This window comes from Oreochromis aureus, linkage group 10 (assembly GCF_013358895.1).
Source record: "Oreochromis aureus strain Israel breed Guangdong linkage group 10, ZZ_aureus, whole genome shotgun sequence".
NCBI classification, from domain to species: Eukaryota; Metazoa; Chordata; class Actinopteri; order Cichliformes; family Cichlidae; genus Oreochromis; species Oreochromis aureus.
Window position 1 is genome coordinate 7,772,981 of NC_052951.1, and position 14,837 is coordinate 7,787,817.

The window sequence follows — 14,837 nt, forward strand, 5'->3', positions numbered from 1 at the left end:
ATAAACCTTAATTGTCGAAAATGAAAGGCCCTTATCCAGCAGCTCCTGCAGGAATGTCAAAACATCCACAATAGAGCACTGAAATGGGAGAGTGTGGCGGTCCTGGCACCATTGCTCGAAGCCTCGCCATTTGTAAGCGTACAAGCCTCTAGTAGATGAGGCCCTAGGGCTCTGAATTGTCGCTATCACACTAGGTGGCAAACCCTTAGCAATCAAGTTTAACCTCTCTGCAGGTAAGCATGAAGGCGCCACAGATCCGGGCGCGGATGAACCACTTCTCCTCCAGCCTGAGAGAGGAGGTCCCTGTGGAGAGGAAGTTGCCAAGGACTCGCTGCTAGCAGGCTGATTATCTCTGCATACCACGACCTTGTGGGCCACCAAGGGGCCACTAGAATCAGAGAGAGGGAATGCCGACACACTCTCTCTAGAACTGGAGATATCATTTCCACTGGGGGAAATGCATACAGGAGCACGTCTGGCCATTGGTGCGCTAGCGCATCCAAGCCCAAGGGTGCATCGTGGTCGATTATGGAGAAGAACAGGGGACAGTGAGTATTTACCCTGGAAGCAAAAAGATCTATTTGCGGCTTGCCAAATAGGTCCCAAATCTGAGCCACTATTGAAGGGTGTAACCTCCATTCTCTCACCAGAGGACCCCCCCTGGAGAGAAGGTCCGGCCCCAGGTTCAGGTGGCCCGGAACATGGGTGGCTCTTAGAGACAGAAAATGAACACTGCACCATAACAGCAGAGAGCGAGACAGCTTCAACAGGGGAAGAGAGCGTCTTCCTCCCTGCCTGTTTATGTAAGACACCACTGTTGAATTGTCCGTCCTGACTAAGACATGCTGGCCCTCCAGGACTGGACGGAAATGCTTTAGAGCTAAGAACACTGCTAACAGCTCTGAGTGGTTGATGTGCAGCTGGCGCTGAGCTGCGGACCAAATCCCTCTCGCTCACGCGGTTACCGGCAGCCTCCTCCGGAGGTGACGCGATGCACACAGGCGGTGAGAGAGAGTCCAGCGTTGAAACGCTCTCATTTTTAACAGTCCAAGTGGCACTACGGCGATCATAGATGCCATCATGCCCAACAAGCGTAATATTGTCTGGAAACGCAGTCTGCGTCCCAGCTGAAACTGAGCGAGGCAGCGATGAAACGCGCCACTCTGTGCTCCGACAAACGCGGCGCTGGCTGGAAAGCGAGCATATTTCCAAACCGAGGAAAGAAATCTGCTGACTTGGGATTAGCGAGCTCTTTTGAAAGTTCACAGAGAACCCCAGCGTCTCAATGTGTGACAGAACCAGTGACAGCTGTGTCTCCGCCTACTCTCTGGAGCAAGCTACGAGAGCCCAGTCGTCTAGGTAGGCTAAGATGCGGATGCCTCTCTCTCTCTGAGGGGCGCTAGCGCTGCTTCGGCACATTTCGTAAAGGTGCGAGGAGCGAGCGACAGCCCGAACGGCAGCACTAGGTATTCGTAGGCTACACCCTCGAATGCAAACCTCAGAAACTGCTTGTGTTTCGGGTGTATACCACACATGAAAATAAGCATCTGTTTGATCGATTGTCGCAAACCAATCTCCCGGGCCGACTGCATTCAAGAGCTGTCTGAGTGTTAGCATCTTGAACCTGTACGTACGTAGATACGTGTTAAAGACTCGCGCAGGTCGAGGATGGGACGAAGCCCTCCCCTCTTTTCGAACAACAAAATAGCGGCTGTACCAACCTTTGTCTGTCTCCGAAGCGGGGACCACTCGTATTGCTCTTTTCTGCAATAGCGCCTTTATTTCCTCTCTGAGTATCATGGCCGCCTCGGTGTTGACAGTCGTGTTTACGACTCCTTGGAAACGAGGCGGCTTGACCCGGAACTGCAACCGGTAACCCATGGCAACGGTTCGCAGCACCATCGGCGGGGCATTGTCGCTCCCCAGTGTGTCTGCAGGGGACTGCATCACCTGCCTGCCCTGGCTCATTCTGCCCGCAGGCTGAGCATTTGTGATTGTTTGAGAATAAACAACACTCTTTATTGATTGTAACATGGGAACATGTACATTCATACATTTTGTTGGAGGCACCTTTCCTGGGGCAGAACAATGAAAAACAGCGGGAACACTTGATGTGGTCACCTGAACATTTAACACACCTTAACAGGGAGTTACAACCTGAGGCATTTTGTGTGCAGGGGGTTTGTGCTTGGGAGACAGTGTTAGGAAAGTGCAGCGCCTTCTGGGGCTGACAACCTGAACAGAACTTAAGTGGCACCTCTCGGGCGGCAACAGAGGGGTAAAAGCAGCATCTCCCTGCCGCTGGACCCCTTCTCCACTCGAAACCACAGCTAGGAGGGCTGAGGCTTCTTCCTTCTGGGCGTCGGGTCCCGCCGGGGGCCGGAGGGTGGGCCTTTGCTCCAGGCCGACTGGCATGGAGCTCGGGCCGGAGGATGTGCTCCCGCTGGTGGCACGCCCACTGCAGCGGTGGGCGCTGGTCTCTTGCCAGTTGGCAGAGGAGCGGCGGGCCTGTGAGAGCTAGCTGCGGGCTTGGGCTTGGGCTGACGTCTGGGGATGATGTCGTGCAGAGATTCCGTCTGCTTCTTCCTCAGATCGAATGTAGCCTGAATGGCTTCAAGTGAATGTCCGAATAACCCAGCCGCAGACACTAGTGCGTCGACACCATGGTTATGGGACGGGGCCAGATAAGCAGCCAGAGACGGCTCCATAGGGGGTGGGTTAGCTAAGCCAGCCCCCTCAGCGCCGTCCAATTCCACATACTGTCCATAGCCGGGCACAGTGACGCGGGTAGACAGAGGTTTGTCCCATGATGCTGTTAGCTCGCAGACAAAGTCTGGGAACATGGGAAGGCAGGTTTTGGCTGTTGCGGGCTCCGGTGGGAGGAAAAAAACGCGAACTGCGACGGCTTCTGAGCTGGCGGAGGAGAGGGCCAGTCCACCTACAGCTTCTCAGCAGCATGGCGAAACAGGGAGAAAAGAGAGGTGTCATCGTGGCCGACCGGCGCAGCAGCGGTGGCACATTAGGCCGACAATGAGCTCTCCTGCTCATCCTCCGACAAACCATGGATGTCCAGGCCAATGTCCAGCACGTCATCGTCTTCCTGGGGAGCGCTGGCGGGCTTCAACCCAGGCTGAAGCCCATCAGCGCTCCTGCATGGTTCCGGCTCGTCATCGGCTAACCCGTCAACATATTCCATGTGGTCAGCCCAGCTAATTGTGGGGACATCGACCGGTTAATCCTCGTCTTCGGACTCGGTCATGCCGTGCGACAGCCGAGCGTCCCGACACTTTTTCCACAAACATCACCCGCCTTTCCAGGGTCGAGCGCCAGAGCTGGCGACAAAACGCACAGGCTTCGGGCTCTGTCAACGCTCTCCTAGCGTGGACGATCTTCAGGCAGACAGGGCAGGCATCGTACTGGTCGCTGTCGTGCAAAGAGAAACCGCATCCCTGAGGACAGGGACGAACAGAAGATTTCTGCTTTGCTCGCTTTGGTTTGGAGTCCATTCCAAAATGCAAAGCAAAATGCTGCACAGGAAAAATTGAAATTAGCACTCCGCGGTGGAGGCTACCACCAACAGGGGCAGTTAAGCTCAGTTCAAGTCGGCAGACAACGGAGCTAACTAGCATCAGCTAGCTAGCCCAACTCAGCAGAGGTGTTCTCAGCAAGGTGAAGAGCGTAAGAACTGAGTGATGACTGTGATGACAGCGGCTATATGTGCAGGCGGGCCGTGTGCGTGTCATCACACGTCATCTGCCTTAAAGGCATGAATAAAGGTTTCTTCAGCCAGGACACGCGAGGGCGTGATATCCCATACTTATGTGTTGTACCGAGTGAATCGACTGAAAGGGAATAAATAGGCCCTCAGGAAAAACGGGATTTTGAAATAAAGACTGACTTTGAAAAAAGGACATTTTGGAATAAAGACGGCTGGAAATAAAATGTCTCAGCAATAATCTCTGTTATTGGGAAAAATAATGACCATGAAATAATATTTCACAATAATAAGTAAATTTATATAGCCGAATGCAATATATTTCACAATAATGAGCGTTTTTTTTCAAAATGTGTTCCATTATTTCACAATATCATTCTCACATTACATATCTGTGTCTTATTTATTCACATAGTTATTTATTTCATCATGTCCTATTTATTTATTTAATTTTGAACACTTTGGAGTTCCATAGATTTCAAGTTTTAAGCAGTATTCCATCTACCAAACTCATTGTCAGCACTGCCACAAGCCTGCTCTCTGCTGGACAGCATGGGTTCTGCTCATCCTAACCTCCTCTTAAGCCCCTGTTGCAAAGGCTGCGTCACTGCTGATGTCTAGATAGATGACATTGCAGGAATAGGCTGTTCTTAATTACCAGTGACTTAAAAGCTGATTCTCTTGAATGTGAACATCTGTTGGGTTTCATAATACTGGATGTTACAGGGTTAGCTGTGCACTGACATAATAAAAATGTGCTGACTCCTGTGTTCTTCGTAAACTGTAGTGGAACATCCATATTCTTTTATTGTTTAATTTAATATTTAGTACCTGCAGGATGCAGTTTGAAAACAACACAAACAATAATGTGCTAAACTGAAACTTTTGTCTTGTGGTTGTGTTTAATGGATGTATATATATATGTGTGTGTGTGTGTGTGTGTGTGTGTGTGTGTGTGTATGCAGGGCTCCCCTATTCCATCTGGTAGAGGGGAATTTGAGAAGCTTCTTAGGGAGTCTCAGAAGGAGGTGCTGCGGCTGCAAAGGCAGCTGTCGGTCACATCATCCAGAAAGCAGCATGACCATATTCCTGACCACGATGCTGCAGAGAAGAGTGGGGAAAATGTGAAGGACGAAGGGCGAAAGAAGGTAAAGTCATTTTCATCACACCAGAAAACATTCAGAGTCTGCACTGACCCCTGTTGGTCTTAATCAGCTTTAAAAAGGCAAGTGAACTCTGTTTATGCGCATTAAATGTGAGGTAAAATGAGCTATTACAAACAGGCCCCATCATGTAGTTAAATCTAGAAACATTTATGGTCTCAGAGTGTAGTTGGAATTATAGGAATGTAAAACATATCACTGTGAGTTGTCCCGAAACTCAGCGTTTGTTTATGTTGTCATGGATGTTTTCCAGTGTTATATAATGGCTTGTTGTTGGACTCAAAACTAATCTGTCGCAGGCCATAATGAGATGATTCCCTCTCTTGAACTTGGACCTGATCAAAGACACAAAAGTCCTACACTCTGATCTTCTGTGCATTTAATGCTGTTTTCAGTTCTTAGAAACAGCTCTACTCCAGAGGAGGGATGCTCTGGATATTAGTCATTGGCTGGAAAGTAGAAAAATACACACATCACCTAAATATAGGAAAAGGTTTCTTAATGCAGCATGTGGATTATTTGTAATGGTAAAATTCATTGTTTATCGCTGAACATCTGAAACGGAGAAAAATGTAATTTCTGTGGTAAATTTTAGAGGTATAGTTGCATCATGTCCATGTAATTTAAATGCATACATCTAATAATGTTTCTTTTATTTTTTGTAAAATTTTTCACTGCCTGTGGAGTGAAGTAAATTCTCTGCCTGTGGAGCTCAAATGAGAATGCCGATTGTGGTAATCTGTCATTTGTGGGACGCAAACACGCACTGCCAGTGGCACACGCACACCCAGAAAGGGGCCATGTTGTGTGAACTCTAATCCCCTCTAACAACAGAATGGTACAGTCCAGTAATCCGCTCGCTGTTGCTGTGGCAGCGGTGAGAGGGTTTTGGGTGGTAGGTAAGACTCCAGCCGCAGTAAAGACTTTTCTATCTCGCCCTGCTCTGGATAACTAGCAGGCCAAGGGAACCCTTGACGTTGCCACAGATCACACGAAAGGGGTAGGTAATCTTGTGAGTTTTTCTGTCTCTGGGACTTAGTAAGGTCTGTCTCTTGTAGTGCTTCTTGGCTAACCTCGTATGTATGTGCGTGTGCTTGAAGCCGTGCAGGACTCAAAGTTGAGACTTGACACTGAAAACGAGTCAGTGTCATGACATACTGGGAGGGTGAGAGAACTGGCTCAAAGCAGCTGGTGTTTCATTCATGTTAGATATTAAAATCAGCTGCTTATGCTGTTACATGCCCCATCTTACTATTCCGACTTGAGTTGCATTTAAAGGAATTTGTCTTTTGTGTTTTTGCTTTTTTTAAAATATTCATTTCAGTAAATCCTGTGCTAAATCCCACCCTTGTCTATGATGGACTGCCACTTTCTTACAGTGCAGAAAGACGGAGCAAGCCTGAGGCCTAGTCAAGGGCAGCCTGTCAACCCAGTTTTGTAACAGTCATATTTCACAGCTTCCAGATGTAGAATTTAGACAGACAGACTTAGTGACATGGTGCTGCTGCATTTGATTGGTGGACATCGATATGTTCCGTATTAAAAAAGAAAATCAATGGCCAGGCCAATCCATTAAGGTGCTTTTAAAAGAAGTGATCCAGTTACCCGTTTCAGTAGTCTGCAGGGATTACACCAATGTGCTTATGGCATTCAGGGCCTGCTGAATGGGATCTGACCCTGCTTTAGTACGCATGGGCCCAGGGTGTACTTTAGTGTACATGGACCACATCAGTGTGAAGTGTCCACACCTCATCATGTGAGGCAGGGTGCGAGGAGAGGTGGGGATCTGAGCTAGGGCCTGGTCTGATACAAACACAAGAGGCAAACATGCTGTAGTCTCAGGATAAAACAGGCGCTAGGTGCGCCCGCTTCCTTCATCAGGTCATTTATTGGTAAATGACTTACATGACTGTGTTTACACATCCTGTAGGATTTGAGTATTTACTTAACTAATTTAATTTTCGTTCTTGACTTTATTTAGGGATTCTTTTTTATTTAAACACTGATTACTTTATTCACCTCAGTTTGAATGTGGAATTGGATAAGACAGTGTTTCTGATTTCTGCAGGGTCAGACAAACACTACCACTTCACAAGCGCTTGATCAGTTATACATCTATGCTGCATGTAAGCTTGGCCTTGAACGTATTAAAAAAGGTAGATGGAATTCAAATCTTTTATAACATTACTGAAGAAAAGAGAAAGGATAAGGTTGCATTGTGCTTGATTAATGATACATTCAACCTCTCAGGCTCACTGCATAGCTATTTCCATGTGTTATCCAGAAGGATTTAACTTAAAAGTTTCTAAATAACTAAATTATCAAGTATCCAGTTGAAATCTGTAGATGACAGACAGAGGTTGGAGTATTAGTCTAACTGATGTTCATATCCTGTGGCTGTTAAGGAGAACTAATTTAACCACTGTCTTGAAGTAACAAAAGGCTCCTGACTTGGATCTGGATATTTTCTAATAGCTTCTTTCTACAAATATGGAAGCTCCTTATTCTAAACTGAAGTTCAGTCCACTTGGATTATTGATCTCATATTTAATTAGACTTTTCGCAGAGTCGGACCCCTGAAATTGTAGACATTATCAAAGGATGATTTTACTAGAGCATATGACCATTTATGATCTGCTAGTCTGTGTTTTATTGAGTTTGTTTTACCAACTGGCTCAGATAAAAACAGAGTATGTGTAACATCAGCGTTTTATTTTGGATAGCTGATATGACTACTTGCAGCAGAGATAATGTGCGCTCATTAAATCTGGGACACAACTACCCAAAGTTTTTACTTTTCAAATTTAAATTGGGCAGATGCAAACCACTGCATCTTAAAATTGGACTAGTTTGTCACCCAGAAACTCCAAACCATGTATTTGATATAATTTCTTGCAGATGTGTTAAAAACCCTCAAGAGAGAAATTTTCTATAGGTAACTCACATCATGCCCTGATTTGATTTACTCTCTCTCTCAAGGAAATATCCAGCCATAAATTTAAATAAATAAAAGTGGCTGAAGATAAGTAGCATTTCTTCGCTTAGGTGGTTGGATTGAAACAACTGCCGATTCCTTCCTCTGAGCATCACTTGCGATGCTCAGAGGGGTATTTTTATTTTAGTTTTTTGTTGCACGATTTACTTTTGATATCTTTTCAAACTAAATTCAGTGTTGCTCAGTTAAACAAGTGAGAATTCTCATGTATTTAATTGGAATAAAGGACTGGAACACCTGTTATGTAATACTTACCAGGTATAATTAATACTGTTGCGTGGGCACCACCTGCCTCTGACCATTTCATAATCATCATCATCATATGGGAAAAAACCCCCACAATAACACAGTAAAGAGAGCATTAATGTCTAGGGTTTGTCTCTAATTACGTTATAGTTTTGCTGCTGTATATAGGCCAAGATGCAAAGACTCTCACTGGGCTGAGTTGACCTATCCTCTGAATTGTCTGTATAAGAATAGAGACCGAAACTCAACACCATATCTAAGCAAAATCTCTAAAACAAGAACAGCCTGTTAGGTCATAGTAAGTTTTGTTAGGTTAGTGTGTTGGCATATAAACCTTTGAAATGATTCATAATAGCCTAAGCTGTGCTCTAATGCTCTCTGTCAGTCTGACAGCCGCTTTATTCCCCACAACAGTGCATAAATGTGGCATTATGTAATATTCGCCTCTCTGTGCTCATTCGCCAAAACCATGTCAGAATTATATCACACGTCGCATGAAGTCTTATTATATTTGCTTTGAACCCATCATCTCTTTAGATAAAGGATTGCTCTTTTAGGGAGCTTGACCTGTATTTTAAAAATAATGTAAAACCTCCTGATTTATCTCTGTAAACAGCATTTTTTTTTTCATGAAAACACCACAAACACAGTCACTACTTTTGATAAAGTGTGTTGTTTAATAATGAAAGAGTAAAGTTCAGGTATGTAGCATGCAAGGACGACTGGACTATTAAGTTAAAAAAAGTTGATAGAAGAGTTAGAGCGTACCTCACCCACCGTGCTGCATGGCTGCCAGGTTGTAGCAGAAACTCCACAAACTTAAGCCAACCCACTGAATGGGCGTGCACTCCTGCAAGCTAATTACAAATGACAAGAAGACTGACTAGTTTAATTATGTCAGACAAGTTAGAAAGATGGGAATTTTGCCAGGATGATGGGATCATCTAGCCTGTCCTCACTTTAGAGGGTTATGATGGGATGTTAAATGAGCACCAAAAGGAACGAGGAGAACAAAAAGCAGCAGCGAGCCTATTTAAAGCCCTCTTTCCTGGGCACTTTTTTTGACCGGGGGCCAATGGATTTAGTGCCTCCTGCTGGTCTTTCGTCACCATTACTAACACCATCTGGCCTTGTATCCAACAGATAAACCAGGGGTGGCTTTGCTTAACTTCAGAGGCATGCCACTGATTAGATTCTGTCACAATGACTTTTGAACCCCATAGTCTGTATCCACCATGCAGCCTGAATGGCATCTTTAAAAAAAAAAAAGGTGTGGGAAACTAACAGTGTCGTGTCAGAACGCTATTTTCATGCTGCAGGTGATGGTGTTGATGCTGTGAAATGAGTATCTTGATGACTAGTATCTAGTAGAGACAATAAGCTGCTTTATACAACAAAGAGCTGTCTCCAGTTTAGACCACTCATTCAGTTACTGGCATGTTGTTTTTAGTGACATCTTGTGTTTTCTAAAAATAATGATGACTGCATACAGCTGCCAGAAGACACTACTTCTAGTCATTCAAGGCAGAGGTCCTATCATAATCTTGTCATAGTTCTTAGTGAAACTACAACAGGAACGCTTCTGTTCATGATGGACGAGTCTGGAGATCATTTGGTTTCAGTTTTAGCTCACTTTCTTTGTTATCGTATGCAGCGGTTGTGGGCAAGAGTCACCCTTATCTCATTTGAATAGTTAAATGTCAATTATGTCTTATCTCTCTCTCTCTCTCTCGACAGGACATATGTATATATACATACACATACACACACATATATATATATATACATATGTATGTATGTGTGTGTGTGTGTGTGTGTGTGTGTGTGTGTGTGTGTGTGTGTGTGTGTGTGTGTGTGTATATATATATATATATATATATATATATATATAGATATTTAGAGAGAGATATATATATATATCTATATATCCTGTCGAGAGAGAGAGAGAGATATGTATGGTATAGATCAGGGGTGCCCAATCCTAGTCCTCGAGAGCTACTTTCCTGCAGCTTTTAGATTCATCCTTGTTCCAACACACCTGAATCAAATGAATGTCTTGTTATCAGGCCTTTGCCAAACTTGATGACATGCTGAAGAGGTCATCAAACCATTTGATTCAGCTGTGTTGGAGTAGGGATGCATCTAAAAGCTGCAGGACAGTAGCTCTCGAGGACTAGGATTGGGCACCCCTGGTATAGATCTTAGGGGGGTTTTTTTGGCAGTAAATGTTTTTAATACAGCATATGAATTCCTGAAGTAGTCTGCTAATCCCCAGGTAAATCCTATCTTAAACTGGTGTGTCTAATGTCTATAGTAATAGTCTTCCGGTGTAAAAGCAAGAAGATTGTAAAGGAGAGATCCCATTTGCTGCACGTGGCAGAGCGCCTTTGATCCTGTTATTGGGTCCTGGCCTTGGCTACACTAGCACAGTTCTCTAGGCATAAGTAGGTTTGCTCTAAAATTAGATACTGATTCCCGACTCTTAACCTTTAACCAGTGTTAGCCTGCCCCCCCCCACCTGGATATCCATTAGAAGAATCATACAGTGTATGAAGATAAATATGTGACTGTTTCAGAAGTGTAACCTAGTGTGAAACAGTCCAGTCATTGCACGCAGCCTAATTAGATAGGACAGCCTTCCCGCTAATGTGTTCTAGTCTTGTTGGAAGCCAGAGGGAATCCCCCTGGATTACTCATTGATTGTAGATGGAACACTGGGAAGGAGGCTTGTTACTAATCCCTGTTTCACAGTGGGGGATGCGAGTGTAAAGGTTACTTAACAGTTGACAGTTATACATTTGCTCCCCATTCTGCAACTGTGTCAGAACTGTATTTTTTCTTCTTCTTCTTCTTTTTCTTTTTTTTTACTTTTACATGTAAAGTGAATGATTCCTCCTGTTTCTCTCAGGTTGTAGGAGAGACCCCGTGTGTGGTATTAGATGAAGCTCCCTCCAGGTCTGAGAAAACTCCCGGAGAGGAGGAGTCGGGGCTGCGAGTGACGCCCATACTGGGCCTTAGCCCGCCCCCCTCCCGTAAGGAGAAAAACACAGAGGACCAGCGTCTACAGTTTCTGGTAAGTGAAGAGGACTGAGTTTTCATTTTCCTTTTCTCAGACCCATCATTACACTATAAATTAAGGGACACTTTACTCCACCAGCAAGCCTTTTCTGTTGCAAATGTCAGTTTGCTGTCTTAATGAAGAAGGGAAATCTTAACAAAGCAGTTTGTATTTAATGACCTGCTAAATATTCATCATGTTCAAATGCTATGTGCATAATAGAGCTGCTTGCTGATATTTAAGAGTTAGTGATACAGACTGCTATTAGATGTCACCTGAATGGCTTTCAAGTCATTCCATGTCTCCAAAGTCATCCTTACACACCTCCCATCGGCTAAATCTACATATTGAGTGTAATTATAGGGAGGGTTCTATGTTTGTATTTTTATTTGAAACTGAAGCAGGGATATCAGTGCTGTGACTGAGCTGACTTCCACTGAAGGAAAATCTACAGTCAGATTTGTTATGTAATGCTGGGATTATTTTGATCTTGTCCTTTGGAAAAGTAGCACATCACCCTTTCTGATGCTACAAGTAGGATTCAAAGCATAAATAGACCTTATTTCCTTCAGCTCTGCATTTTTTCTCAGAATAAAAAATGCAACATATTGGTCAATAAAAAACATCAGATAAGTTACATGTGATATATCAGGAACAGCTGAAGGCAATTTCATTACCTTTGACACAAACATTTACTTTCATTCAACAATAAACTGATTATATTCTGCTGGTCAGTGGTCAAGATTTGCCTCACAAAACAAATCACATTTGGATGGAAACTGAATTAATGACACAAATCTTTTTTTGTCCATTGATTAAATTCTTTTAAATTCATATATATAAGTAAAGTGCAACTTGGCTATTCAGTTGAGTTCAGTTCACTCATTTTCTCCACAGTGTTTTGTTTGACAAATAGCTGGTGAAGCTTTACCCCATACACTAACTAGTTTCTTCATAAAATCAGTATTAGTCCAAGGAGGAAGTGGTATCTTGGCAGTGGAATATATAATTACAGCAGAGTAAACACTGAGATTGCTCAGAAAGTGATCACCATGCAGGTAATATTTTTAGCTTTACTAGTGACAGCAGTCAGATCACTGCTTTAGTCCAGACTGAAATATCTCGACAGCTATAGGAAGGAGTGCTTTGGAATTTTCCATTGATATTGATCATGTCCAGAGAATGAATTCATTAGTTTATTTTCATCTAACTTCATCATCAAGTCATAATCTTAACTTGCCTAATGCTTTGATTTATCACCAAATATCGCCAAAACAGATGGCAGTACTCTCAGGCTGAACTGTTCTTTGTGTTTAGTGCACATGTTAGCATGCTAACACACTAAATCAATCCTGTCAGCCTGATAAATATTTATAGACTTACATCTCTTTCATGCTAGCACTAGCACTGTCATTGAGAGCATGTTGGCATGCTAATGTAGCACTGTCATAAGTGCACTACTGTGCATGAAGAGAAACACAAAGACCTTGCATGGCAGCAGATTTTGTTTTAAATCTTTAATCTTTAGCCTGCAGGCCTGTAGATCCTGTTTGACTATGAAGTATTTGCATACAATTAATAACACATTGGCCGTAGGTCCTCCTTAAATGCTGAATTTCCTTCATCATCATCATCATCTGTGTCAATTACTGGTGCAGATATCTTTGTTTGTTTAGAAGGTAAACACCTGGGCTGAAAGCTCTTTTACTCTCTGGCTCAAGTGTGTGTGTGTGTGTGTGTGTGTGTGTGTGTGTGTGTGTGTGTGTGTGTGTGTGTGTGTGTACACACACGCACACACACATATGTTTGTGGGGATGAACAGCCCTTATGGAGACCAAAATCCCAGTCCCCTCAAGTCTGAAGGCATTTTTGAGACTCAAAATGTGGTTTTAGTGACAGGGTTACAAGTGGGTTATGGTTATGGTAAGGGTAAGTGGCTAGGGAAAGCATTATGTCAATTAGATGTCCACACAAGATATGAATACCCGACATGTGTGAGTGTGTGTTTTGTTTGGGGAGGTCATGCATGCATCACATGTTCACACCAGTGACAAACTTTACTTCACTTTAACTTTTAATATGTCAGTATACCAACATTCCTTAAGTGCTTTACTGCTGCATGGATTGTTCTGCCATTCATCAGAGAACATTTTTAAAGCTGCTATCTGCTACCTTTTTGAAAATATGGCATTGATAATCTGTTGGTTTAAAGTCGGGTAACATTCCTGTCCCTGTGATGGTTTTCACTCTTTTCTTCTTTGGGAAGTCTTTTGTGATTTTCAGCCTGGACTATTCCTCCTCAGCCAGAAGACTGAGGATGACAAGGAGTCATCTTTGTCAGCCAACATTTGGCTATAATGTTTTCATTCAGCTCAGCTGTTATTGCACGTTCATCTCAGGGTGTTAATGGCAGGACTGTGCATTCACTGTGTTTGTCCTGACTCGAGCAATTTCATCTTGGTCTCAGCTGAACCAAGGAGGTGCTTCCAGGTTTCACTGGACTTCTTTTCGTGTTGTTTAGCAAAGTTTAAACATTGCAGTTGTGTGCCACAGAGCAAACAACTGCAAAGTTTAAACATTGCAGTTGTGTGCCACAGAGCAAACAAGCCTTTCTTTTCTTGGAGACTGTCTTAGGAGGCTGATGTGACAGAAACTCAGATTTCATTGATAATTCATCTTCCAAACTGTTCTGTGCCATTCAAGGACACAAGGCCTTTGAAGATATTTTTTGTTTTTGAAACCCTTCAGTCTCAGATGCTGTCTGATGGTTACGGGGCTGCAGTCAGCACCAGTAACGGCCTTAATTTGGGTCGAGGATTGTCCAGTGTCTTGACAGACAGGCAATTGGATTCTCTGGCTCAGTGCTGGTGAAATTTTTTGGGGTCTTCCACTTTACTTTTTTGTTCCATAACCCTCAGGATCATTTAAGAAATTCCAAATGACTGTCTTACTGCGTCTCACCTCAGCAGCAATGGCACGCTGCAAGAGACCCTGCTTATACAGTTCAACAACCTGACCAAGTTCAAAAAGGGAAAGGCGTTCTGATGCGTTATGACAGTGAGACTACCTGACAGACAATGACAATGAATCCACATTTTTGGACAGATTTGGCCTTTTAAAGGCATGTGGTCCTAAACTTTTTATCAGCTGTAAAACTGCCAGTTTAAGTTTAAGCGTTGCTTTCAATAAATTGCATGCTCAGAAAATGTTTTGTCTCACTCCCATTTCTTCTTGTTGCATGTTGAAGCCCTACTTGAATATGATTTTTTTTGCCATTTTTCAACTGGTCTTAAACTTTTGATCGGTACTGTAAGAAGAAAGCAATAAGTATCATATTATGTTATGAGTCATGTTATCCTAATAACAGTAGTGAAATAATATAGATGTTGGGTCCATGTTTTACAAAACTTTATTTTCTTCCCCCTTATTGTCAAATTGATGCTTGAACTTTAGATGAAGCATGACATCTTCCAACCCTCTAGCAGAGGAAAGAAGTTTTGTGATCTTTCTAGTTTAACAGAACGACACAGGCAACTTAATCTGTCTTGATCAGGTAACATTCTCTGATTGGATTATCTTGCTCATATCATTATTTTTAGAGTGAAAAAGGACCCCGTGCTGAAGAATAAATTCCCCTCCTTGTCAGGGACATTGTTGCAT

General features: G+C 43.4%; 1 protein-coding gene across 1 annotated transcript in view; it reads left to right on the forward strand.

Annotated features, from left to right (window-relative positions):
- Positions 1 to 14,837, forward strand: part of LOC116316773 (peripheral-type benzodiazepine receptor-associated protein 1) — a 78,722-nt gene that overhangs the window by 38,970 nt on the left and 24,915 nt on the right. The window contains exons 7-8 of the mRNA XM_039618220.1: positions 4,681 to 4,863; positions 11,028 to 11,192. Of these exons, the coding sequence (XP_039474154.1) occupies positions 4,681 to 4,863; positions 11,028 to 11,192 (348 nt within the window). The remainder of the gene's footprint in view (positions 1 to 4,680; positions 4,864 to 11,027; positions 11,193 to 14,837) is intronic.